This window comes from Haliaeetus leucocephalus, unplaced genomic scaffold (assembly GCF_000737465.1).
Source record: "Haliaeetus leucocephalus isolate CR32 unplaced genomic scaffold, Haliaeetus_leucocephalus-4.0 Scaffold228, whole genome shotgun sequence".
NCBI classification, from domain to species: Eukaryota; Metazoa; Chordata; class Aves; order Accipitriformes; family Accipitridae; genus Haliaeetus; species Haliaeetus leucocephalus.
This window is the reverse complement of record NW_010972664.1, coordinates 8304831-8332455: the sequence shown is the minus strand read 5'-3', so window position 1 is coordinate 8332455 and position 27625 is coordinate 8304831. Positions and strand designations below refer to the sequence as shown.

At 54.1% G+C, this 27625-nt stretch overlaps 1 protein-coding gene across 1 annotated transcript; it reads left to right on the top strand.

Moving 5' to 3' along the window:
• The first annotated feature begins 8293 nt into the window (after positions 1-8293).
• CD101 (CD101 molecule) lies at positions 8294-25812 on the top strand. The gene is made up of 9 exons (XM_010567644.1): positions 8294-8318; positions 8383-8760; positions 9688-10104; positions 13035-13418; positions 14201-14665; positions 15561-15965; positions 20774-21181; positions 22027-22422; positions 25616-25812. Exons 1-9 carry the CDS (start codon positions 8294-8296, stop codon positions 25810-25812), a joined length of 3075 nt encoding a protein of 1024 aa, XP_010565946.1.
• The last annotated feature ends 1813 nt before the right edge of the window (positions 25813-27625 follow it).

The following is a 27625-nucleotide window of genomic DNA, read 5'->3' as shown; positions in this document are numbered from 1 at the left end:
CTCTTGGGATGCTTGTGCGGCAATGAGGGCAACATGGAGTGGTGTTGTCCAGAGTGTCCCTCCCAAACCCAAGGAGGGTGAAAAGGTGGCATACAGGAACAGAACATCTACTGCATGGCCAGGTTCAGCTGTCTGGTAGCTAAACACATCCAGACTGCTAAACAGCATGTTAATACTACATTTTGAGTCAAGGTCCCCCTGGCACTCCCTCAGGCCCCAAGTGAGTTTCTTTGGACACCTGCGTATGTGTACTTGGAGGGAAGCTTCCTATTCACAGAGGAAGGATATTTTAGGAGCTTCAAGAGGAACTGAAGCTGGCAGTTCTGGGATTTTAAAAAGGGCTGCTCTGGTTCTGCTATTGGACCTTGCAAAACTGCTGTTTTTCCCATGATCTCAAGAGGATGGGAAAGAGGGATTTGTTTCGGGCAGATGAGTGAAGGCTTTGATGCTAGGCAAGCTGTAAGTATAGTTCTGCCATTGCCACCTTGCTTTATCGCTTCAGGAGCATAGCTGTGTATCACTCCCATGTTGTTCGTAGTGCTGGGCTGGCCACACTCCTCTGGTGCAGACAGCACTTTAGTGTCCTGGCTGGTAAGGATGGGACTTTCTGTCTACCAAGGTGGCAGGGTTAGCCCTTGTGCTGCTCTGTGGGACCTGCAGCCTTTTCCTCTTCAGCCCCAGCCCTGCAGTTGCCTGTCTACAGCTCCTGGATGCTCCGCTCACTGCAGCGGGTTCAGGGCAGGGAGAAATCCATGTGCTTTCAGGTTCACGCACTGCCATCAGAGGGAGGCACGTGCTTCCTGAAGAGCCTCGGAGACCCTCTGCCTACCTCTAGGACTGGGAAACATACGTTTTGTGTATCTTCCACTTGGGCCTGTTAGGAGAGCACCTCCCTACTGCATCCTGCATCCACTGGTGCAGTGGGTTTTGGCAGCTGGAGTTGTCATTTTCCCAGCTTAGATGTATTTAACAATTGGCTGCAGCAATGGCTGTTTAATTCCCTTGCTAACATTTCCAGGGCAGCTATTTAATTTTATTTTTTTTAAAACCCTCTTGCTTTTGGAAATCCTGTAATCGAATGCAAGCTCTGTCAATCTAATTAGTTTTGAAGCGCAGCATCTCCATAAGTTAGAGACCTAAATAAGCAGCTTAATATTAAAACCTAGTTTCTCTCTCAGCACGTAATACTGTTCTGTATTCCCCAACTGAAGTTCCTTCTGAACAACGGCCCACTGTGATTGCTCTCCCTCTTTCCCTCTCTTAACCTCCCTCCTCTCTTCCCTGGCCTCTGCCCTTGCTGTGTCCATCGGGAACTGAAACGACTAGGCGTAACCCTCTGCTGTTCTGCTTCAAACAGTCTTTCATGATGCCGCTTGCTTAAAAGATGCTGATGCTGCTTCAAAAGCCAGCACGGAGAGGTCCGGGGGCGGCGTGTAGCAGCTCCTGGTGCTGCGCAGGAGCTGACCTGGGCAAGGGGACTGTGCTTGCAGCCTGCACGGTGACGTGATCTGGCCCTGCATGTGTTGTGGCGGGGGATCGCCGGGATTTATGAAGGGCAGGCTGTGCCACCTTGGAGCCGAGCCCTGCAGGCAGAGGAGCGTGGCCTGAGGTGACGCAGGAAAGGGCAGGTGCTGAGCAGTGCCTATTTGCCGAGGTGCTGTACTGCTGGCTCCTTCCTGGGGCGCTGTGAGGAGCTGGCAGGAAGGAGATGAGTTAGCTCCCTTGGTGCACCCCTCCTGATCCCCAGCGGCAGGTTGTCCCCTGAGCTTTCTGCTGCCTGCAGCAAAGGTGAGATGTCCAGTAGATTTATGCCAGAAACGCACTGTTGGCCCAAACTACAAAGGCTGGTGGAGCTATGGCTATAGAGGAGCGAGGCTTTTCAGCCCTTTTGTGTGGGTAGAAGATTTAAAAAAAAAAAGGGGGGGGGGGATGACTAAAGAGCACTTTTTATTAGGATAAGATATGAGGCATGTGATTCAAACTCTGCTTATATCCCACTGGCAGAGCAGATTCAGAACAAGCGTGTTTGCCCACTGCTGTGGCAGCGAAGCAGGATTAAACCATTCCATTTTCCTTGAAGGACTTCGGTGTCTCTGCAGTGCCCTGGCCAATTTTGTTCTTGTTTGACTTTTTGCAGTAGAAATGATGGTGCAAACACCAGTTCACCACAAAAAAGCTGTGGGTGTTCTCCTCCTAGGCCAGCCCTGGCTGCTCACTACTGAGAGCGGCCAGAGTCCTAGAAAGCTGCAGTTGCACAGGTGTCTCTCTGCTTCCCTGCCTGTTCCGCTCTTAGATTTCAATTGCTTTTATTTTTTTTTAATGATTTATTTCAGTTCCTGTACCAATGATATTGTGGTTTTTGGTGCAAAACAATTGCAATAGCCTTTCTGTGCTGCTGTGGGTTTTGCTTGTGAAGACCTTGTCCTTGTCATACATTGGAGGCATATCCCACGAGGGCCCAGGACACGCAGGATTTGAGTGACGGAAGCAGTCCTTCCCACCACTGTGAGAAAAGGTTGCTATTTTTTTCACCTTTGCTAGGCTTCCCCGTGTTCGTGGCTGTCTCTTTTCCCTGAGACTGGCGGTGGTTTGGCTCGGCAGCACGTCAGCGGGGAGATCTTTATCCACCGAGATCTCACTCGGCTTTGAAAGCCCAAGGTGAAAGCCCTCGTAGCTGCAAGGCAAGCTCCCAGCAGAGCGAGCCTGGGTCTGGCAGGAGCTGGAGGATTTGGGCATTTGTGCTCACCAGGTCTCTGCCCACGAGAGCATGCTCGGGGGATTGCGGCTGAGCCGTCCGGCCTTGGGGAAGCCAGGCAGCTGGCCGGCTCCTGCTCTGTAATTGGGGGAAGTAACCAGCTGCCTTTGATGTCTGAGCCAGGCTGAGAAAACCTGACGGCAGACTTCAAAGTCTGTTGTGCCAGCTCCCCTGATTATCTGTAGGCTTCTGGCGCATCCCCCAAGACTGCCAGATTATCCCAGCTAATGCTGTGCTCTTCCCTGCATCCCCCCGCTCTGCCTGGTGCCAGCCCCTTGCTTTTGCGGGTGCAACCTCCATCCCTCCCTGTCCTTCTGCCCCTCCCCGGTCACTGTGGGTATGTGGCAATGGCATATCTGGTCTGTGGACCAGACGTGCCTCCTGAGATCTGTGAAGCAAAGGCAAAGGAGGCATTTTTGGAGAGCTTGCCTATAGCCTGCACCACTGGACCGTATTCCCCCTCCCCATTTGGTCACAAGAGCAGCCTGAAATGCAGGGAGGTCTCTGCAGCTGCCCTTTGCAAGGCACCAAGGTGTTTACAGCCAAGCAGGCACCGTGTGTCTTTCCCTTCCAAAAAGCCTTTGGGGAGCAGGGCTCCCATCCACGCTGCTCCAGGGCAGGTCGCACCACCTGAAGGGTGAGGAGGAGCTGGGAGGAGAGGGCTGTGTTGTCTTTGCCCCCTTCAGCCTCTCCGCTGGGACCTTGCTGCCTCAAATTAGTCTCTAGCTCCTTTGCCACCTGTGCTTTGGTGCTCAGGGAACCCCAGGGTGCTTGTCTGTGTGAACAGAGATGCAGAGGGCGGGTAACTGCCGAGGGCTGACTTGGATGGGGCTGAGGAGATGGTAGAGCCACAGGGCTGAGCAGAGGCTCCAGAGCTTGTGCTCCTGCCAGAGCAGTTTGCTTTCACCTGGGATGTTGCATAGCAATGCCCAAAGCTCATGGGGGAACCGTCCCTTTCAAGGGCTGGGGTTTTTTTTCTCCCAGAGCAAGCAACCTTGGTAGTGGCTGAAAACCATTCCTGTGCAAAGCCAGATTTGCCCAAGACATGGTTTGAGGTCTGGTTTCCTTTGGAAGGTGGGGTTCGTTGCTACATTTTGGAAGGTGGGGTAGGCTGTGCCTTCTGCTGCGATGGGTGGAAGCCAGCACCGAAAGTGATGGCTGCAGGCAGAGGAAACCACAGCTGCCCTAACCCCAAGCACCCAAATGGGGTGAGGGAGCTCATGGGGGCCATATGGCCAGACAGGGGATCTGGGCTGCAGCCGCTCCCCTATGCTTGCCCAATTGCTTTTGGGTCTCAGCAGTCTGTTCCCCCTAAAAACCAACACTAACCATGGGGTCGCCTCCTTCATCTTCAACAACTTCCTCTGTAGCATTTCTGCCCTGCTGTGGGAGTGATTCTGCCTTATCCCTATCTCTCCCCAGCCTCCTTGCAGTGTGCAACGGGAGTGTCTGGTCAGCTCTCATCTGTCTGGGGGGTTTCCAAGTCACTGTGGGTGTTGCCAATTGCTACTGTGCTCTTTTAGGTAGGGTCTAAGTTCACCCTGGCTGCACTGGTCTTGGTAAAACTTTCCATGCTCAATTTTTGGTGGTGTTTTTCTGGAAAGCTTTGGCCCAAAGTGCCTGAGCAGCATCCAAAAAAGGTGGCTGCGAAGGGATCCAGGAGGCAGGAGAATGGGTATGGAGGCATGCAATTAAAGATGGTCATCACCTGCGTGAAGGCCAAAGCCAGTGCTGTGGGCAACCTGACCTCCAGCCTTGTGCTGTGGAGTGGGAGATGGAGGTACCCTGCTGGGGTGTGCTGAGAGGTGGCCCTGCTGCTCAGGTGCTGGCAGTAGCCAGGCTGTGCCAAGGGCTAGAGGTCAATAGTGTTTAATCTCCATGGCCCTGGTGCAGCACTTCAGCTCACCAAATGAGGTGCATGGGCACATGCACCGCCTGGCTCGGAGGAGGCAAGTCCTTTGCTCCTTGTAGGTATGGGCAGGGACCTTCTGTGCTATCCAAGAAGCATATTTCCCCCTCACTTCTCATATGCTTTCATCCCCAGGAAAATAGGGTAAGGGGATCTTTTCTCCCCACGGATTTGGCTTCCCTGATGTGGTTTCTAATGGCAATGCTGTCTTTGTAAATGCTTATCTGATCCTCTTCCTTTACCCTGCCTTGCGTGGTTAATAGCCCTGTCATATGTCTGGTTGCACTGATTTCCCACGGAGGAAGAGAGTAAGTTTTAGACTGCACAGTCCCAGGAAGAGGGAGCTGTTGGTTTTGTCCACAAAGCATCATCATTGCCAGTGATAAGGCTGGGCCAGGCAATCCTATTCTCCCCCCTGTTTCTCTATTGCAAGTGTAAACAGTGACTCATGCATCATTAGACTTGCAAGCTTGGAGTTAAACTGTCCCCGTGTGTGTGTTTATCTGCACACTGACTGTTGAAACTCACTGAGGTTGAACTTCAAGTTTCCCTTCCATTTACTCTGTCACTGTAGCAAAGATGCTTTTGCCTCCTCCAAAGTGGTAAGCGGGTTGGCTTACTGTCAGCAGGATCATCCCCAGGGCACTGCTGGCAGCGGGTTGCTCTTGGAAAGCAAACCTCTTCATCCCTTTCCTTCCGAGACGGGAGGGTTTCATCCTGCAGCAGGGAACAGAAGCCTACCACGCAGTTATGGCTGTCCATGGCTATGTCCTACTGCCATAGGATGTGGGCCCTCCTCATCAACAGGCATGCTGGGGCACCCCACTGCTTGCCTGCTTCTGCTGTATCTGCTCACCTCCTCTGAGGAGCCAGTGCATGGGTTTCAGCCCTGTGTTGCACCCTCTTCCCCCAAAACAGGTGCTGCTCCTCTGCTCCATTTCATTGCAACGAGGGTGGGTGGCAGGGAACAGGTGAGGTCCTGCAGGGACCTCTCTGCCTGCTGCAACAGCCCGTCCCCCCGGCTGGATCTGGCTTTCTGGAGAGCTGCCTGGTGCTGTGGGAGGTGCGTGCACAGGCTGATGAGGAGCTGGCTCATCGATGCACGAGCCTTGCAGCAAGGGGCCTCTGCCTCCCGGCCCCTCAGGCTGTCATATGAATCAGTTTGTTAAATGGGGAAAGGAGGGACCTTGTGTTTGTTTTGGTTCGTTACATGAATTCTGTTTCCTCTAGGAGTCCCGTGGGATCAAGCAAAAGGATTTGTTTTACAGTTGGTTTTTGCTTGTGAATCCCTGAGCTAATTTAGTCATTCAGTCGATGCCCCAGCAGCGTGGCTCGAGGGTAAATGCTTTGGGCTGCCATCCCTTCTGGGAAAAAAACCCAACCCAAAACCAACAAAAAAACCCCACAACCAAAACAAAACCACCCCCAAAACTCCAAACAACTGCTTTCAGAGTGCATCTCTGATTTGAGACCCTCGCTAGTGTTTGGCTGCATGCCCAAGAGGCTGGGTTTCCCCTGCCCGGGGTGTGCCCCTCTCAGCCTCTCACCATGTCCCTGGCACCTGCTGGCAGGAGCAGCAGCATGTCCCGGGCCACGCAATGCTGAAGGTGTGACGCCACACGGCAGCCGATATAACTGCAGCACTTGCCTCTGGGGCTGTGGCCAGCAGGCTACTGGCCTCAGCTCCTGGCAATCTCGCTGCCCCTGCAAGCAGTGCTGGTAAGGGATCCCCTGCATCTGGGTGCCTGCTCATGGGATGTGCTTACAGGAGAGCGTTCCCAGCCGATTTCTGGCTGTGCAGTGACCCTTTGAGAGCCGATAAGCTGCCTGGGCTGGCTGTTAGGATGGAGGGTCTCCTGTCTGTGTAGCTGATGGGCTAGTGGGGATGCTGTGGGAGAGACATCATGCTTGGGGTGCCCCACTGCACCCCAAGGCAGAGCTTGGTCAGCCATGCTCGGGGAGCACTGTGCTACCCCAACCTGTACCTGAGGCATCGTGCTGCTGTCTGCAGCTACGGAAAATAAATAGTTGAGGGGAGCTTCAGCCCTAGAAATCTGCCCCCATCCCTCCCTGGGGTCTGGTCCCTGACCCCTCTGTTAGCAGGGACCAAGCTACTCCATGCAACGAAGCGGGAGTCGTGAGGCAGAGGGTTAGCCTGTGAGCTGCTGTCGGACAGCAAAGCCACAGCTGGTAGCGTTGGGCACCTGGCACGCACACAGTGGCAGGAGGGGCCGTGGGCATCACTCTTGCCCGGGTGGCATGGGGCCGGGGTGCCGGCTGTCACCTCCCAGAGACGTGTTGCTTTTCTGTTGCACCCCGCTCCCCAACCTCTCCCTGCTGTTTCTAAGCAGAGGAAACCACTGCCGCCAGGCAGCTTCCTCCCAGCCACTTTCAAAACAGCAGGGTGGCTGTTGCCATCCCCTGTGAGAGCCTTCCTTCCACTGCCCTGCTGGGAGAGGACCCGAGCAGAGCAGTTTCCCATGGGGCTGGAGCGGTGCCCAGCAGCTGCCTTCCTTCTCCTCCTTCTGGGTGAGTGGCCCGCACTGTAGCGGGGACTTTCCTGGGGCAGGCAAGGGGGAGGTGAAGCACCCCCTCGGTGCGGATGGGACCTTTCTGGATGGGTGGCTCAGCGGGGCGCCTTGCTGAGGCTGTGGGAGCTGGGATGCGTGCTGGGGTGCCGTGGCCAGCGCTGGTCCGGCTCAGTGGCCACGGGAAGAGGTGCGGTGGTATGTTCTTCTTTCGGCACTGTGGTTTCATTCCAAAGTGATAGCCCGGACCCTGGCAGGGTTTTGGTGAGGGATGTGCGTGCCCCTGTTGCATGGCTGCTGGGGGTGTGGAGGGGGTTATCTCGCTTCCCCCCCTTCCCTTGGGAGGGGGTTTCTGAATGTTTCTTAGGCTGTGCTGCCACCAGCTCTCTTCCCTAGCCTGGTCTCCACAGTTGGCTTTTTACTCAGTGCCCATGTCCTGTGGGCATTTTGCTCAAGTGTGTGTGCTGGGCACTGGAATGGAGTGAGTGTCACCACTGTGAGCTCTGCAGGAGGGGAGGGTGCACGGGTGGCCATCACCTCCCCAAACCCTCTGCAGGCAGAAACGGAGGGAGCCCTTGATGACTCCTGGTGCTCCATGCCTTTGGAGGAGCTCTTGTTGGCCCCCTCTCCCACTCCCTCCCCAGTTTCTGTTCATGGAGCACCTCTGCAGCACCCCGCCTGCCGGTTCCTTCTGCTGCCCCATGTCCCTTGGCTTCTGTGTTGTATCGCCTTCTCTGGCAGTGGTTGGCTCAGGCACCTGCTCCCTTTTCCCCCCAGCTTGTGCAGGACTGGAGTGCTTGGCCCTCTTAATTTTAACACACCAAAAGCTTCCTCCAGTGACCTCAGCCTGGTTACTGCTTCCTCTGAACAGCTGGCTGAGAGATGCTCTCCAGCCATGAACAGGCTTGACAGGCCCCTGGCCATGATGCTGAGGTCTCTGTTGCGTGATCCCCAGTGTGCTAGGAGACAAGAAAGTTTGGAGGTTTATTGTTACAGGACTTGTTCTTACAATTGCAAGGGGTGCAATGTCCCTTGGACTTCATGCTTCAAAGAACGAGACTGCACAGCAATTCTTTCCAGTATTACATTGTGGTCGCGTACATGCCCAGACCCACTGCCGTTTTGGGTGTGCAGCCCTCGGGTAGCATATACCCCTGCAAACACCGTGTGTGCCGACTGTTTGCCGGCAGGTTTGAGCACTGGCCAACGGGTGGTGACTGTTCAGAAGGGTCCCCTCTACCGCGTGAGGGGGTCCCACATCACGCTGTGGTGCAAGGTGAGCGGCTACCAGGGCCCGGCGGAGCAGAACTTCCAGTGGTCCATCTACCTGCCCTCGGCCCCCGGGCGGGAGGTGCAGATCGTCAGCACCGTCGACCCCTCCTTCCCCTACGCCATCTACACCCAGCGTGTGCGCAGCCGGGGGATCTACGTGGAGCGGGTGCAGGGGGACGCTGTCCTGCTGCACATCACCGAGCTGCAGGACCGGGACGCCGGGGAGTACGAGTGCCACACGCCCAACACCGATGAGAGGTACTTTGGGAGTTACAGCGCCAAGACGAACCTCTCAGGTGGGTCCTGAAAGAGCCCTGCTCCCTGCCAGGCAGGGGTGCAGACAGGCTTCCACTGCCCTCACCTTTGCAGTGGGGAGGAGTGCTCGTCTCTGGGTCCCTGCCAGAGGGGCAGCTGGGGAAAGGGGTGATTAATAGGACTGGTGGGCACAAATTTTCCTCCTCTTCTCCCCAGTGTGGGATTGCTATCCTACCCCTGGGTGGCCAAGGTAGGGTTGCCCACATGTCCCCTTGCAGGTTGCTCTGGATGTTGCCTTCTAGCCAGGGCAAGGGAAGGGAGAGGAAGCCTCTGCTGTCCCATGGCCCAGCTTTAACTTCAGCTCCTGACGCCGCCATAGCATTTCACAGCTAAGCACTTAGGAGGGCAGGAGTTTTCAGGCTCTGTGCGTTAGCTGTTGGTGTCCTCTTAGGTCAGGGTGTGGGACTTGACCCAAGTGGGATACCCACAGACGGAGGGAGGTAGCAGCCCCTGCAGAGTACTGGGAGAGGAAAGGCAGTGGGGTGGAGAGGCAAAGGGAAAGGCCCTGCTGTGAGCTCACCAAGTCTACGTAGTGGTATGGTACTTCCACTTGGTATTCACCCTTTCCCTCCTTTATCCTGGTGTTGTACCAGCCTGCACTTGGGATTGTGAGGTGCTGGATGTTAATCTCTTTGGGGTTGCCTAATTAATACTACCCGTAGTTTGACTGAAGAGGGTACTGCAGAGAGATTCACTGTGCTTTCTTCCCTGCTGAGGTTTTAACCACTTCACACCTTGGCATAGGCTGATGGAAGCCTTGTCAATCAGCTACAAAAGATATTTCTCCTGTGCTGTCGGATACTATAGGGCTGGCCGCGGTTTTGTAGTGGCTGGCAGGTTGCCCATTGAGGCCAAAAGATGATTTTTCCTATAACCAGCTGCTCTCCGTGTTTCTCCCCTGTGCTCAGTGATTGCAGACACCCTCTCGGCTTCCATGGCCCCCCAGGTCCTCACCCACACTGAAGGGGATGCGGTGGAGCTCACCTGCAAGGTGTCCAAGTCCACTGCCCAGCACACGCATCTCTCTGTTGGCTGGTACCATCTTCAGGAAGCAGGAGACCGCCGCGCCGAGGAGGTCCTCACCCTCTCCAAGGACTTCGTCTTGAGGCCAGGGCCCTCTTACGTGCAGAGGTTTCTGGCGGGGGATGTGCGGCTGAACAAGGTTGGGAACACCACCTACAAGCTCTCCATTGGGGGCGTGGAGCTGTCCGACCGGGGGCAGCTGTACTGCGAGGCAGCCGAGTGGATTGAGGATCCTGATGAGACATGGAAGGACATCTCCCGCAAGCAAACAGGGAGGACGTCACTGGCGGTCATGAGCCAGGGTAAGGCCCTTGCAGACTCACATGTTGGCTCCAACTCTTTCGTGCATTCGAGACTCTATAGCAGCAGCCTTCAGTGGCCTTTGCCTGCCTCCACCGCAGCCCAGGGACCTGCTGGTGGGTCTGGCCGCCTCGGTTGGGCACTGAGGGAGGCAGGCAGGCTCGGGCCCACGGCAGCCCTTGGTTCGGGAGCTGTTGGTACTTATTTCTTGCTTTGGAGGTTCGTGCAGCCGAATCTCCAATGCGGGCAGCGATCGTGTAACCTCATGGGACCATGCCAGGTGTTAGCAGAGAGAGCAGCGTGTGCCCGCAGCAGGCTGGCTCCTTGGCAGCGTTAAGCTCCAGTATGCGGAAAACGCATTGTTAGATTGCCTCGAGGGTCTCGCAGGCTCAGAAACCGAAGTGCGTAAGTCAGCTGCCCATCGCGGTGCCTTGGCCACAGGCACTGAGGGACACAGGGATGTGCTGCGTCTGCTGCACAGCTCTGGTGTCTGCTGGAGGTGGCTTCTCTGTCCATGCTGTCGCAAGCCTGCTGGCCTCCAGAGGAACTGTTGTTGCTGTTTTTTAGGCCATCCCTGTGTCTCCTCCTGGTAGTTTGTATATGGTGGTAATGGGACTGTGGGTCAGACTGTGCCTTGAAGTCTAGCAAAATGTAGTATTAGGTATTTAGAAAGAGGAGACTTAGACCTGCTACCATATATGAGATGGATTAAAATAGGAAAGTTTGAAAAACAGCCTCTTGCTAGTGCTGCCCATCCACCCCTGCTCCACTTTGTCCCTGCCAGGCACCTCCTGTTCCCTCTGCCCAGCAGCTTCCCATGGCTTCTGGCATCTGTAAGCTCTGCATTGCCTCACCCAGGGCTGGTGCGAAAATCCCTCTCTCCCCACTGCCCTGGGATGGTTACAGCACTGTGTGTTTGCTACCACTCCTCTGAGCACCCTGCCTGCCATCCCTCCTGCAGCAAGCCTGTTCCTCGCTGTGGTCCCTCACCCTGCTCTTCCTCCTGCTGCGTGTGGGTAGCTGTGCCCAGAGGAAGGGAAAATCTCTCTTTCCCACCAGTAAGTTTCACCTCAAAGGAGCCAAGGCAAGGCTGTGTCTAGTTGATGCTCTTTAACATAGGCAGTAGTATGCAAGAAAATGGGAGCAAGTCTCTCAGAAAAGACGCCCAGGGAGGTGGCGTACCATGTCCCCCATGCCTTGGGGCGGATGGAGGAGGCTGCAGAGCCAAGGTGGTGAGGGGAACTGGTGTCTTGTGGGAGGGTGGTGAGTCAGAGCAGGAAACCAAAGAAACAGATGGGTAAGGACCAAGCACTCTGTTTCTTCTGCTCAGAAATAGAGAAACTTTGTGAGAGTTTAATATTTGCAGTGTGCTAGTTCTTAAGGGTAGAACGGAGGCGATGATGGTAAGAGGATAATGTAGTGGTTGTATTGGAGCTGCTGGTATTGCTGGGGGGAACGGTGGCAGGCATATGAGCCCTCCATCACATCACATCTGCAGGGCTGGGGTCTCCCTCTAGCACCCTGTGAGAGAGCCCAGGCTGTGGGGCTGCGTGCCCCATCGCACTGGGAGCCAGCGACCACTCTGACCATGGCCAGCTGCTCCAGCGGTTTCTATAAACTCTCCAGCAAATATTTGGGAATGCCAAACATATCTGCAGCAGCTGGGATTCTTCTTTGCAAGCTGTTTATAAACCAGTGTTTAAATTCACAGGGTACTCTTCTTTCAATAAATTATTTGAGCCCTTTCAGTGGCAGTCTGGGAGCTGCTCCATTTTACCTCCAAACTACAGCATGTAGTCTTGCCCCTCATTGTTAGACACGGAGGGCACCACAGTGACCCAAGGAGGTGGAGTGGTGTGAGCCAGGCTGCCTGCCCAGGGAGTCGGGGCTCAGCCCTACCTCCTGTTTTTTGGCTGTGCGACTGTTGTGTGGGGTCACGGCACAGGGTTTCGGGGCACCCTGTGGGTCTTTGCCTGCAGCCACTCTCCAGCCAGGCTGATGCCAGGACCCAGGGGGCAGTAGCGGCAGAGGCTTTGAATGCCCTGTGAGGAAGGCAAATCGTATCATAGGACCTAGAGACAGGGTCCTTGCCTCAGGTGTGGCTGACTGCCCAAGAGGGTCTGCCAAGAGGAAGATGACTTTGTGCTCCCCCTGTCGCTACCCTCTTTGCTTGGCACCTGCTGCTAGTTGGTATGGGGGGCAGGACAGGGACTAGGAGACCTCTACCTCCTCTTGCTTCCCTCCGACCTCCCCGTGATGTGACAAGTCTTGACATTTCTGCTTTCTGTAGGAACTAACCCAGAATCTCTCCAACTTGGAGAGCATCTCTTGCCCACATCCTGCAGCAGCCAGTGAGGGCTGCAGCATGCAGGACCAGCAGCATCAGATTCAGACAAGCAGTTTGAGTGCCGGTCCTCCACATACCTTCTCCCATCACAGACAGCAGATTTAAAAACACCACTGAGTGATAAAGCCCCTTTGTGCCCCTTTCTGGTTTACGGGATATATGTTACATGAAGCAGAACAGGAGGTGAGACAGAGCAGCCCCCTGCAAAAGCCTATGCCTCTGGGTTAGGGCAGCCCTCAGTTTGGATGTCTGAGCTGAGTGGGGGGGTGGGGTGGGGGTGGCTGTGACCTGAGGCCGTCCTGGTGGGTGCTCTGCTCTGGGGGGGGGTTAGTTGCTCCTGAAGCAGGGAGGTCAGCTCCTCAGGGCTCTGGTTCTTCCTCCACCTGCGACTGCTGGTTAGGGCCTGGAGCTGGCAACCATCTCCCCATGGGCAAAATTTTCCATCCTGATGACTCTTCTAATGAAAGAAAAGGTTTTGATAGAGAATTCTCTCCTATTTCCCTCTGTATGCCCATTGGTGCTGCCAGGCAGGAGGGAAGCATGGCAGGGCCACCCAGCACCCTGTTTGTTTTTGGTTGCCCACAGGCAGAGACCTCTCCATGGACATCACTGCCACTGAAAGCTCCCTTTCTGAAGGTGATACCTTGCAGCTCAATTGCACGGTGGGAGCCCAGAAGAGCAGCAGCAGGCACTTCCAGGTGCTTTGGCTCCTCAATGGCATGGAAGTGGCCAGGGTTGAACCCCATGGGATATTGATTTGGCAGGAAGAATATGAGGAGAGAGCCAAGCTGGGGCATCTCCAAGCATTCAAGCAAAGCAGCACAGTTTATGTCCTTACCATCTATGAGGTGGGGCTGAAGGACAACGGTACGTACCACTGCTCTGTTTCGGAAGTGAAGACTCCTGGAGACATTCACAGCATCCAAACCAAACTGTCGTCAGGCATCCAAGTCAACGTGAAGCCGATAGGTTAGTAAATCCTGATAGCTGCTCTTCTGGGTAAAGCCTGCAGTGATCCTTGACTAGGGAGCTCTTCAAGTCTGGCCTCATCTTGGCAGGGGCAACATACCTGCTGTTTGCAGCAAGAGCACAAATGTGCCATAGATTTTTAGTAGATAACAATAGGAAAAGCGCTTGCTCTGGCAAACATTAGCATGACAGATGCAGTAGCTGTCAACAAAGTGTAAACCTTTAGCTCAGTCTCTTTGCAAGAAGTTTTGGGCAAATAGGTAGAGTTCTGGGGAGGTTGGGTCCTCCTGTGTTGTTGGTACAGAAAATTATGAGCAATACCTGTTGCTACTCCTGAGGATCACAGGATGACCCAGCAGAACAGGTACTTCTGAATGGGGTGGATCATTGCCATTTCCATCAGGGTGCTCTCCCTGTTTTGGTGGGATGACTTGTGAGAAACCAGTCTAAGAAAGATGTGTAGGAGACTCTTGGGTTCCTTGTCATAGCTAGACAATGACTCTTCTGATATAGCAGGAGCTGCCTGTTGGGACTCTATTTCTTAAGTATTTCTTTATGTATCCATGTCCTAGGAAAGACATTAAAGAAAAAGAAAAAAAAAACCAACAAAACCAAAGCCCTCTCCAAAGTTCTAAGAAAAGGCTGGTTGAAAATTTCAGGGAATTCCTTTCCTTTTCCAATGTCAGGATTTATCTAGTCTCTCCACTTAATGCCACAGTATCTCTGGCTTTCTCTGGGGAGCACAAAAACGTTCCCTCCTACCCAGTAACTGTTGTTTGCAGAGAGCCACATGCACCTGTCCGTGTCCACCAGCACGCCACAGGTCATGGCAGGAGACGCCTTGGTCCTCCTTTGTGAGGTGCAAGGAGCGACCAGCCCTGTGTCCGTGCAGTGGTGGCACCTGCCACCGCAGCACCCGGGTCCCCGGGTGCTGGTGGCCACCATGGAGCGGGATGGCACCCTGAGCCTGGGCGACGCCTACCGGGACAGCGGGACTCGAGGGAGCCTCCGGCTGGAGAAAGCGAGCTCCGGCGCTTTCACCCTGGTGATTCCCAACACGTTGGACGAGGGCGACAGCGGGCGGTACGGGTGCAAAGTGACGGAGTGGTCCCGAGGCCAGAGCTGGACGGAGGAGGGGGAGACAGCAGTGACAGTCAGCTCCATGGGTGAGTTGGGCCACCCCTATTTCTGGGCTTTCAAGCTGGTCATGCTGGAGGCAAGGCTGGAGAAGCGGGTGGACACATGTGGTTAGGACAGAGGTCTGCTGTGCCCCGAGCTCCGCTACTGCTGCAGGGTGACCTGGGGCTGATTGCTTGGCCCTGGAGTGCTTCAGTTTCCTCATTTCTAGCAGGGTGCTTGGGTCGTCCATGAGGTGTTTTGGGAGAGACAAGTGGGACACAACAGCTAAAATGCCCAGAGACCTGAAAGGCAGTGGCTTGCTCAGCAGGTCTGTCTGTCTCCTTAACTTGAAATACGAAATATCTGTCCTAGCAGCATAATTACTTACAGTAGTTAAGCTCAACAAAGGCACTTGATGAGTTGTATGGTGGCCTTTGTCAGAGATACACCCCTGGTGCTGGCATCTGATCACTTCTCCTGCCCTCCTGTCTGAGCGCAGAGCCGCTAACCTCCCTGGTGTGCAATGCCGTTTCTTCTTTTGATTGCTGGAACGGGTGCCTTTATGGAGTGGCAGCTTTTGGCTGTGATTTAGGGTGTTTTTCCTTTCTTATTGCTGGGCCCGGTGCCTGAGAGCACTGGTCGGGCCACAGGAGTTGTTAGGCTTTTGTGGAGGGTGGAAAGAGGCAGCAAACCGGGCAGCAGGATCAGCAGAGTATCCCTGGCTCCCTGCCGCAGGGCAGGATGGGGAGCCTGGAAGAGAGGGTACTCAGGGTTGCCCAGGGGGCTGGGGGTGGGAGAGCGAGAGGCGAGGTAGGAGAGGGCCAGGGACTGTGTGTGGGGCTGGAAGAGCACAGTGCTACTTGGGGGAGAGCAGCGCTGGCCAGAGGAGCGGCAGGACTGCTGGCTGCCCTGGGGCTGTGGTGGCTGCGGCAGCAGGGACGGCCCTACGTGGGAAGGGTGGCGGCAAGATGGCACGGGGCAGGATATCTGTCCCGGCGCCAAGAGCTCTCTCCTCCGGAGCAGGTCTCGGTCTGCACGCCACGCTGACAAGCCGAATTGCCACTGTCAGATATGGGCAGAGTTTTGAACTCGTCTGCCAAGTGAGCGCCAGCTACACCCTCGAGGAGGTGCCGGCGTCCGTGGGGTGGCTCTTCCAGCCCAGCCCACCCACCGGCCACTACCACGAGCTGGTCCGGGTCTTTCCCAGCGGCACTGTGGCCTGGGGAGCAGCACAGCCACGCTTCCAGGGGAAAGCCCAGCTGACAAAGGCTGCCACCTCCTTCAGGCTGCACATCCGCAATGCCGCGGCTGCCGACGAGGGGACGTACCAGTGTGAGGTGGAGGTCTGGAGGAAGAACACCCTGCCGCTGGGGCGGCCGGCGGCCACCACCAGGTCCAATGCTGTGGGGATAAAGCTGGTGCTGCCAGGTAAGCATTGCCACGGGCGCTTCTTCAGCAGAGATGTCTCCTTCTGCAACTTTAAATCTATCAAACATGACCAGGGGCAACCAGGACCATAGATTATGCCAAGCATATGGGAATCAGCATTGCCACTAGGGTTTTAAGCCTTGTTTCTGGGAAGAAGTAGTCCCCTCCAAGGAGCCCAGTTGAATGCTGGGGGTGTGAGATACCTCCCATGGTGTGGGCTTCTGGGGGGCTGGAGGGCAGTAGAGAGAGGCAGGCCCCCAAAGCTGGTGCTGGGATATGTCTGTGTCCCCCAAGCTTCCCCCAGTGTATTCGAGGTGCATTGAGAAAGGGCCAGGGCTCTCTGCCATGCTGGGAGCCAGCACTGAGCTGCAAGGTGCTGGGGGCCCTGGGTGGAGGTGTCTCCTCCCAGGCACGGCTGGGCTGCGCAGCCGGGGGTCCTGGCCAGGGTTCCCTTTTATGGCCAGCTCTGCAGGCAGGGTCCGTGCTGCCAATGTGCCTGACAGCATCGCCCAGGGAGCCTCGTCCTCTTATGGAAGAGAGATGTTGTAAATACACCACAGCCGCCCAGCCAGCCCACTGTGCGCCTGCTCCCTGCCACCCCTGGCAGCAGCACGGTGTCAGCTTGCCCTGCTCGTGGCTGGGGCTGCTGCAGGAATGGAAGCAGTTGTCCCAGGCAAAACCTCTGAGCCTGTGGAGGCAGGCGTGGGAATACAGGCTATTCTTTTTTCCCTTGTGTCTGTTCTGCCAGCAAAGGAGAGTTCTTGCTCTTTTTGCACGCATTAAGCGCTCCTTCCTCTAATCCTTGGATTTTTGGGATCACAACCCAGCGAACTGAAATCACGCATTTTCCATGTTTTTCACTGCTGGGTTTGCTGTAGTAAGTTGGTACATTTCCTTCCCCGTTTGGGCTCGTTTCCATGCTGCTCCCTCTCCTGCTCTGCTGCTGCTCTTTCCTCGCCCCTGCAGAGCTGGGTGCTGGGGTACTCTGTATTACATCTGAGCTCCAGCCAGCTGGGGGCAAGGGGTCTGCAGGGTGGTACTGAGGCTAGGGGTGACAACAGACAGCGTCTGTGAGTAGTAGTACGTTAGTAGCGTAAATGGCATTAAGGCGAACAGGTATAACCGTAGAGCGCCTGCACAGAGGAGATGGTAGCAGTGAGATATTACGACATTTGGCTCCAAATGTATTGCAGCCGTTACTGGATACTGCGGTGCTGTAAAGGTGGTGGGAATTGGGAGGGGATGATGTGGAATGGGAGGCGGCTGCTGGCTCTAGTGCCGTCTTTCTCAGAAAGGCAGCATGAGCCAGTGAAGGATATTTGGGAAGGTAGAGAAGTAAGTTTGGAAAGGAAGCCGGCTCTAACGGCAATGGGATGAGGTGAAGCTGTAGAAAATAAAGCTGCAGATCATGAAAATTGCCAACCTGTTTCTTCATATACAAAATCTTATGGTTGGAGATCGCAGAGAGACTGGAGCTCTTGACTTTTGCTTCAGCACTTTGTTTACCACTCAGTGTCAGTCGGTGCTTAAGGAGTTTAAATGCCGCTGTGGATCTGGCCTGTAGCTTCAGACGGGAGGGACATGCGTGAAAGATCATAACAAGAAGGGAAGGAGGACAGGTCTTTTCCATTTCTGACTTCTTACATAGTTCAGCATCTGGCTCTTGGTGGGGTCCCATAATTAGTGCCCTTGGCAGGCAAATGCTGCCCAACCCTAGCAGGGATGCTCCCATCAGCCTCTCAGCACAGCTGCCCGCAGTGGCTTCCCCCAGCTCCGGAGCGAACCACGGGGGGCTTTGCACTAGCAGCCGCTCTGGCTGGCCCGCACGGGTCGCTGCAGCGGCCGTGCCCTTCCGTGTGCTCTGCTGCTCCTAGGCTGGGCAGAAAGCGCAGCGTCAGCAGGCAGGGCTCGCAGCGAGATGGGCAGCGAGAGGCTTGGCTTGGTTAATTAAATGGAAAATGAAAGGGAAAACAGCACCGTGTCTTTCTGTGCCAAAGGAAAAGGCAGGCAGCTGCTCTGCCCTTTTTGGTAATTGGTCTTTAGCGGTAGTGAGAAGAGACCTGGAGCTGAAACAAAAAGGGGCTTTGCAGCAAGTGCTCTGCTTCCTCTCGGGGTGATCTTCTCTGAGAGTGTAGCAGCAATTTTTTCTCATCAAAATCAAGTGCTCACAGCAGTGGTTTCAGTGGCTCCTCTCTGAGCTCTAGTAGCTTTTGCTTCTCTCGAGTATTTTCAGGCTGGGCCGTACTCAAGCAAGGGGCCTCCTGCCTGTGCTGGCAGCCTCTCTGGGTTTGGGGAAAGGTCCTGGGGTTTACCTGCCTGCCCCTGACCACAGCAGCACTGCCAGGAGGAGCTCACCTGGAGAGATGCACGTTTTGGTCCAGCATGGCCCCACAGCTGACTTTCCTAAAGTTCCTTTTTGCTGGGAGAGGTGGCAGAACTGCTTGCGATGAGCGGCAGGGCTGCTCTGCCGGTATGCTCTCCTTGGCAGCTGCAGCTGGTGAAGGCACATCCTTGTGTCTGACACGGGAAGGCTGTCCCCGATGTCCACCGCTTTCCCTGGTCCTGCCTACTCCTCTCCTGTGGCCTTTGAAGTGGGAGCAGTCTCCAGTTGAAATACGTGGGAGTATTTTTTTCTTTCCCTTTGTCAGAGTTCACTTCTGGGTCCCCGAATAAAGCTCCTGAACTTCAGCAGGCTTGCTGAGTGATACTCCTCTGTACTGAACAGCTGAAGTTAAGAACCAAGTGTCTTATTTTTTGCAGTGTGATCAGTTCACCTGTTACAGAAACTCAGGATGGTTGAGGTTGGCAGGGACCTCTGGAGGTCATCTGGTCCAAGCCCCCTTCTCAAGCAGGGCCACCTAGAGCAGGTTGCTCAGGACCATCTCATCTCCAGACAGCTTTTGACTATCTACGGTGTCCCTCCCTGAAGATTTGTGCTTCCTTAGAGCTGGCTCTGGACTGGGTGTGCTTTTAAGTACTGAAGTTGGAGGACATCAGCTTGCATCTGTTTCCTAAGTGCACTCAAGTCTGCTTGATCTCTCTGTATGTGGATCTGATTAATTGCACAGCTTCCTAATTAGGGTGATTGCTTTCCTGTTTCTTCTGCTTCTTGCCCTTACCTGTTTCTTCAGAGCAGCAAAGGTGCACTGTGAAATGCCGGACAGGACTTTGTTGATCCCTTGGGAGTGGTCACCTCCCAGACTTCCCAGTGAATGTCGCTGCTGAAATCCTCACCACTGAGGTGAGGCAGTAAGCAGATACTGGGACTTGTGCAAGTCCCACTGTGGAGGAAACTGTCAACCTTTTGGTGACAATGTGTCTGTCTGCAGTGTAGAGAGAAGGGGGAGGAAGGACAACAGGGTCTGAAGAGAGAAGAGCAGCATAAGTGGACATGAGCAGAGAGGTTTTGTTGGCAAATTTGAGATGGGGGCAGAGGCCCATGTGCAGGGGTGTCAAGAGCCATCAGTTGGGATATTTTGCATTGACTGGCCTCAAGAGAGGCAGTGATGGCCTCTGAAGTGGATTGCTTGAGTTTTTCAAGAAGAAACGCTTGAAGGAAGAGAAAATGCATGGGCTTTCTCTTGTGGTGTCCCTCTTCCCCATCAGCCCCTGTGGGAGAAGCTGCAGTTGCCTCCTGCTCCATAGGCCCTCTCCACAACTTGCTGCCATGGCATCCCTCGGGGAGGCGTTGCGGAGGAGAGAGCGCCCTGCTAAGCCTGCGGCCGAGGGCAGGGATGCTCTGCAGGGGCATCTCAGTGTGTCCTCTGCAGCCCGTCCCCGAACCAGCACCCAGGGGTTGAGCCGAAGGGAGCTCGGCTGCGCCCAGCCTCCACGGCACAGGGCGTCCTGCTGCTCAGCTTGTACGGAAGGAACATGCTGAGAATGGAAGCTCAGTCTGCAGTCGCTAAAAAGCCTGATGGTGTCTCATGCTGAGTAATATCTGTCTACCCACGGGTAGATAGCCGTGGGTACTCCTTCACGTGACTGCTGACCCCGTCTGACAGAGGTGGTGTCTCGGCATGGAGGGGAGGGCCAAGAGCAAATGCCGGTCATTGGAGGCCCTTCAAAGAGACCGCTTTGCAGCCTTTCCACTGCTGGAGGAGAAGGAAAGGCACCAGCAGCAGGTGAGGTGCAGGGGGAAGGGGGCCCCTCAAACCAGCAGCAGCACAGGCACATCGGGAGCAACTGAGTACCCTGCAGGGGGGCAGAGCTGCAGGCAGCACTGCGGCTCTCCTCTCCTGAACTGCTCAGTGCTAAATTGAGCAATTGCTAGGTATAATCAAAGCGGATGTTCAAGACTGTGTTATGTGGTTTCCGATTAATAGCCACAGCAAACACCGGAGATGGTGACTGTTAGTGAAACCCATGCAGGCTCTGTAGCCTCTCTGAGATAAGACACTTGTTCACAGTCTCCAAAGCCGCAGGCTGGTTCTATCGCTTATGTGTGAGCCTGCAGATAAAAGCAGTGGTAGACGGACATATTTGCTTCAGACAGAGGCTTTGCCTCCAAGCTCTAACACAGCGGCTGCCTCCATCCCATGGTCCCCCAGGCGCCTCCTCTGCTGCTCCTCTGCCCAGTAGCACCCAGTGATTCCCCACCACAGTTCAAATAAGGGTGTGTGGATTTTCTCATTCCCTCCTTCCCCCACCCCCCTGCTCCAGCATCCCCTAATGGGTCTTCGTCCCTTGAGCACCCTCTTCCTCCCTCCTTTTTCTGCAGGTCTCTCAGTCCAGCCTTATTCCTGTCCTTGCCAGCATCCCTGTATGGGCAGCTGCAGCCAGCATGATTATTTTGTTTCTCCATTTAGAAAGCAAGCTTCGTGTAGCTATGAAAGAAAGCTCTGTGGAGACTGTCAGCGGTGCCAACACAGCCATTGAGTGCAGGATCATGTTTGCCCAGAACAATTCTCAGTTTGCCATTACCTGGTACCTCCTACCTCCTCCTCTGGCAGATGCACCCCCCCTGCAAATCCTAAGGGCCGACTACAGCAGCATACTGGAATATGGGGCTGAGTTCAGCTCTCCTGCACAAAAATCCCGGTTCCTGAGCCAGAGGGTGTCCAGCAATGTTTTCTGGCTGCGGATACTCTCTGCAAACCCTGGGGACCAGGGCAGGTACTACTGTGTAGTAGAGGAATGGCTCTGGCTGGTGGATGGCTGGTACAAACTCGGAGAGGGAGCATCGGGAAGCACCATGCTGGAGTTCAAGCTCCCAGGTAAGCAGGTGGTTCTCTCTCATATAGGTGCTGCTGGAGAAGGTCGGATCAACTTATGATGGGGCCCCTGCCAGACCTCTCCTAAGCTAGCAGGGCTTAGGAGAAGCAGTGGCTCCTGCATTGGATCTGAGACTTAGGGATGCAGGAGGTGTCAGTGCTTCTCAAAGGGAAATAGGGAATTAGGAGGATTTACCACATCCTCCCAAACCAACCAAGCTGGTATTTTTGCCACTGGCAGATGATGTCTAATGCTTCATAACAAAGCAAATCGTGGCATTTTCTTTTCACTCCATCACATGGTGCGCTTGGTTGGTTGTACAGTGCTGTGAATAGAGAGGAAGCCATTTCGTGGTACTCCTGAGCATCCTGAAGCAAAATACTCTTTTCCTTACCCTGCAGCACGTTGCTGCTGAGAACAAGGCTGAAGGCTCAGCTGCTCCCACCCTGGGCACTGCACCGCTGGGGTGCACAGTGGGTCTCCCTGGCCCAGTTCTTCCCTCTCTCAGCCTCACTTGGCTTATGGGTTGCAGCCCTAAATAAAGTGGATCAGAGAATTCCAGCTTCCTAAATAGCTTTTGGTCCAAAGGATGCCTTATCACTTGCTTGGAGGGGGTGGGAAGTACTACAGCAGAGGGTTGTGAACAAGGGGCAGAGATGATGGGAAGGAAGGACCACCCCAGAGCATAGGGTCCTGTGGGTGTCCTGCAGAGGCTCTTGCAAGAGCCTATCTCAATCCCCCCCACTTTGCTCCAGAAGATTTCTGTCAGCCTGTGGGCACAGGCAGGAGCATTTCTATGGCAGTGCAATGCTGCAACGTGTCTTTCTGCTTGCATCCTACCCCCCAGGGCGTGAACTGCAGCTGGAGAAAACCAACCACAGCGTCTCAGCGAGGGAGGGTGAGGAGGTGACGCTGCACTGCCTGCTGCAAGGTGCCCACCTGCCCACCACCCACCTCTCGGCCACCTGGTTTCGGGGAGAGGAAAGCAGACACGTCAGGCCCCTGCTCACCCTCCGCCATGACGGTGCCATCGAGTACCCCATGGAGAGCCTGGCGAGGAGGCTGCACCTCCGCCGCCCCACCACTGGCGACTTCAGCCTGACGCTGCGCAGCGTGGAGGAGAGCGATGCAGGGGTCTATCACTGCCAGGTGCAGGAGTGGCAGCAGCAGAGCAAGGGGACGGAGTGGGCTCTGCAAGCCTTGGCGCGCTCAGGGTACACCCGGCTCACTACCACCCCGCCAGGTAATGCCGCTGGGTGCGAGGGGCAGCTCACCCCACACCGGTTCCCCCTTAGCCATACTGGGATGGGGGGGAGGATAACGGCAGCTCTCTGCTGGCAATGCTGGCTGCAATGGCAAGAATGCAGAGAGGCCGGGAGGACTTGCTAAGGGATTGCAGAAGGGGTCAGTGCAGGGGAGATCACCAGAGCTGTGTTGGGAGCCATGGGAGGGAGGAGAGCCCTTCGAGGGACACATGCTATGGACCTGGCGGGGGGAGGCAATGAGATCCTGTTCCCAGTCCCCTTGATCTGCCAGTGGCTGAAACCGGGTGCTTGGCATTGTAAATGCCAGGGGTGGTGGTCAGATGAGATACCAAGAGCTCTGACCGTGAGACATGTGGCCCAGAGGGTACCACCGACTGCACTTGTGTCTGCAGTGCTTTGTGGCTTGTGGGGTCTCTGTGGGACCATGGGCAGAAACCTCTGCTCTCGGTCATGCCATTGGGGCCAGAATGCTAACTGTTTTGGGGAAAAAATTCTTGGTGTGATTTTTCTGGCAAGTCTGTCTCCAGCAAGGTCTCTAAAAAACAGCCTCTGTCCTCTTGGGGGGAGTTGGGGTGCATGCTGGGTGCAAAGATAGAGCTGGATTCTTGTGGTTTAACCCCAGCCGGCAACTAAGCCCCATGCAGCCGCTCACTCACCTCTCTCCCAGTGGAATGGGGGAGAGAATCAGGGGGGTAAAACTCAGAAAACTTGTGGTCTGAGATAAAGTCAGTTTAATAGGTAAAGCAAAAGCCGCGCACACAAGCAAAGCAAAAGAAGGAATTCATTCAGCACGTCCCATGGGCAGGCAGGTGTTCAGCCATCTCCAGGAAAGCAGGGCTCCATCACGCGTAACGGTGACTTGGGAAGACAAACCGTCATAAGTCCGAATGTCCCCCCTTCCTTCTTCCCCCAGCTTTATATGATGAGCATGATGTCACATGGTCTGGAATGTCCCTTTGGTCAGTCGGGGTCAGCTGTCCCGGCTGTGTCCCCTCCCAACTCCTTGTGCCCCCCCAGCCTCCTCGCTGGTGGGGTGGGGGGAGAGGCAGAGAAGGCCTTGGCTCTGGGTAAGCACGGCTCAGCAGTAACAAAAACATCTTGGCATTATCAACGCTGTTTTCAACACAAATCCAAAACATAGCCCCATACTAGCTGCTATGAAGAGAATTAACTCTATCCTAGCCAAAACCAACACAATTCTGCATACAGAATTTTAAATAAAAGCAAGGGTTTCAGTCAGGCACACACAGTGTGTTTAGTGAGGTAACAAGCAGGAAAAAAATGCTCTCTTCTTGTCTCTTTGGGGAAATAGGAGGCTTGGATGATCCATGTGGAGTTAAAAATATGAACTGTGAAATCGTTCATGTTGCACTTAGCCAAGAGGATCCTGCAGTTCTTCTCATGCCTTCAGCCCTGGAGTTGCCGTGCCCGAAGCCAGCCTGGGTGCCAATGTGCAGTTATAGCTTCTGCAGGAATTACCAATGCTGACCGATGGAGAAGAGCTCAGGGCACACTGTAGAGCCCTCCCTTGTGCCTGCTGCTGTCACAGGCAAGCATGGAGCCTGCTTGCATGACTTTGCACCTACAGCAGAGCTAATCTGGATTTAATTGCACAGGGAGGCACTGACAGTGCTTCATTCCCCTGCTGTTATGCTCCTGCTGTTGTCCATCATGGCTCCCTCTAGCACTCAGAATTCTCCTTCATCAGCTCCCCCTGTCTCTTGCTACCCATTACTGGTGGAGTAACCATTACTAGAATTGCTCAGTAACTGCTAGAAAATTGTCCTTCAATTTTTGTATAAGTGTTTTTGCCAAGTGGTTTTCATGGTTTTCACAAAAACTAAGAGATTATCTGGGTGGTTTTGGGTTTGGGTGGGGTTTTTTTGTGCTTGTATGTTTCTGTAATGACGCAGGTATCTCAGAATGCCTCTCTGGCTCACGAATTTCAATGTTTTGGAGTTTTCCAAGGGGTAATGACACAGCCATGTGCGAGTGTTCCCATAACCAGGAGTAACTTGAGCTCTAATCGCTGATGCTGCCTTTTAGGATACCTCCCTAGTACTATAGAGGCATTCATGTAGTGGAGACTTCTCCCTGTCTTCCAATGGGAGAGTAAATGTTGCTTCTACCTATGCAGATGGGGGGCAGAGCTTCAGAGGTAGAGAGGTGAAAGCTAGTTTCACAGCCAGGAGTAGCCCCCAGGTTGGTTCAACCCTTACCCACCAGGCTGTGTGGGTCCCCCACGGACAGCTTCAAATCAGCAGACCTGCATGCTCAGCATGGCTCTGCAGAGCAAGCGTAAAACATCTGCACGTGGGTCTTCGGTAAAGAGGAGAATTGAGGAACACCACTTTAAGGTGGATAAAACAGACCCAAAGGAGTTGGCATGACCCTTCATGGTAGGCCAGGTGCATCTGAGGTCAGTCTGTGGTGTTGAAGCTACATGTCAATGAGGAGATTTTGATGGCCAGGATTAATGGGTGGCTGTAAGGAGCCCAGGACAAAAATGGAGAGGCTGCAAATGAGAGCTTTTCAGCTAGCATGGGACTTATCAAACATGGTTTTGTGAAGTACCCAGAGGGTACACCAGCAGTACAGGCAGCCCCCACCTCAACTCGGGAGCTATTCTGCCAGAGCTGCCAGGGATGGGGCTCACAGCTGCCTGCAGCTGAGCATGGCTGAAATTTGATAGCAGAGCTGCAGAAGCAAGGAGGGGCAGGCATCTGGGGAAGACAGGGACCTCCTTGATCTGGTTTCCTTTGCTTTCCTCTTGTCCCTCCTTGTCAGTGGTGCAGCCTCTGGCAGACCTCCACCTCACCTCACTGTCACTGGCATTGGGCAGGGACCCAGGGGGTGAAGGGTATGTGGTTTTTCCTTACTGAGCCCAGTCCGGAATGGGTTAGCTGAAGAGCCATGCTGTTTCTGTTGGGATGTTTCAGCTGAACGACTTGGGGCCCTATCTGACCTCCAAAACCAAGAAATTGAGGCAAATTACCTGGTTTCCCCTTCTCCTCAGGTAGCCTGTATGAATTCTTAAAAATTCATGGTAACTGTTGAAGATCGAGAGAAAAGTGGTAAAAAGATAACCTGTAGAAACAGTAGGAGAGAGAAACTCAAACTAGCTTGGGGCCTCACTTTTTTTTTTTTCTCATTTTTTTTCTTTTACTCCAGAGTCAACTGTTTTGTCTAGGATCTGCTCATCCCCACCGCTGCTGAACTTCATCCTCTACTTACCGCTGGTTCTGATCCTTCTCCTGGCCCTTGTTGTCTTCTGCTTGTACTTCAAATTCAGAAAAAGCAAGAAGGGCAACGTCACAGGAGACCAGCTGATGGAACTGCAGGGAGCTGGAGGCGTTAAGAAAACTTAGCTGGTCTATAATGGCAGATGTAACTTGAAGGAGTAGAGCTGGACACCTGAGGAGGACTGAGTACTTGGAAAGGTGCTTTTTATTGTTTTGTAGTAGCTCTTGCAATGAATCCTTAAAATTGCGTGTTTACTTGCAGTGGAATGAAGTGGCTTTGAATTACTAAGCAAATAGTTTTTTCATTACAGGTGTTCCTGTCTTTTATGTTAGGTGCCCACCTATTTCACACTCTGGTCATTGTGGTATATTTGAGGTCCTTGCAGTAGTATGTGTCTTCCACTGTGGATGGAAGTGGTGTTACTCTCTACAGGTATAAGGGGAAAAAACCAGCTCTCTTTGCACTGCGACACAAAGGTATCAAATTGCTACTCATTTTAGGTGACTTGAAAAAAATCTATGTGGTGTGCAGGCCAAAAAAAAGGGGCAGAGCTGGAAACAGAGTATTGGTGTCCAATTTAAGGCATTGCACTTGCCTTTGTCCACCCTTTGCTGGACAAGCTCTCAGACACTGCTGTCCCCTCATTCTGGGAGCACCTGTGCCCAAAATGCATCTTCTCTGAAAGGAAAAGGATCACAAAACCTGTCACAGGAACATGAGGACTGAGCAAGGCTGGCTGGGGCTGAAGAAGGTCCACAGCAGGGGTACCATAGCCGTCCACAAAAACTGAATCCTGTTGACCCAGTAAGGGACTTGCACAGAGTCTTGGAGCCCAGAAGGAAGAAGCAGACACCAAGCCATCTTGGAGATGAGTGTACAAAGACTTTCCAGCTCCTTCCTTTGCTGGGACTGCTGTAGAAGACGGCATCCAGCCCCTCATGCTGAAGCTGCATGGCTAGGACCTGGTATTAGACACCTCCCGATTGTACCATGTAATAAAAAAGCCATGCGTGCGCTTGCAGGGCAGCTCCTCTATGCTCTGGAATCCAGCTCAGGCTCACCGTTTCAAGGCTGAGGAGCTCTGCTACCTGAAGGCTGGCTGGCTGATGCATTAGAGGAAAGGAGATTTCGATCCCATCCCTATAAGTCAAGGGATACTCAAGCCCTAATTGTGCAAAGTGGGATGTGGTCCCAGCAAGTTGTAAGGTCAGGTGTCAGGGTGATGATCAAAGCGGTGTCCTCGGATAAAAGCAGCTGTGTGGAAATCATGGCAGACATTTATGAACTTGCTTCCTTTGACTGGGGGGAGGGTTGGAGACACCACAGCCCCTCTAGATGAACTGTTCAAGTCCTTCACTTTCCTTACAATTAGAAAAGCTGCCTGCCCTGTATCCCGAGGAACTAGGAGGTGCTTCCTTCCCTTTCTCCTTGAAAAAACACTTTTTGCATAATTTTGAAGACTACTGCTCTTGTTTCCCTGCTCAGCCTCCTCTGTCTGCACTGGCTGGCTCCAGTTTGCTCAGCCTTTCCCTGTGGGTTATGTTTCCCGGACCTCGTGCAGCTTTTCTCTTTGTTGCCCTGACCCCAGCTGTCTCTCCTGTGGCATGAGTGCTCAGAGCTGCATGTGGGGCTCTCTGCAGAGGTTTCCTCCCCGCTTTGTGGGTTATGTCCCGTTTACACATCCCAGTAGGATGTTTGATTTTTCTGTGTGCGTGTGACAATGTGGCACTGTTTGCGCTTGGCTCGCAGTTGGCAGGCTCCTCTCCTGCAGATTCGCTGTCTAGCAAGTTGTTTCTCCACTGTGTGTTCAGGCTGTTGACTTTTCCTATCTAACTGAAGCACTGTTTGCATGGGCCTGTTGAACAGCTTTCTGCACCAGTTTGCAAAAGATCCTGCTGTCTGTTTGTCTTAGTCCTGTCTTGGTAATGGTTTAATTCG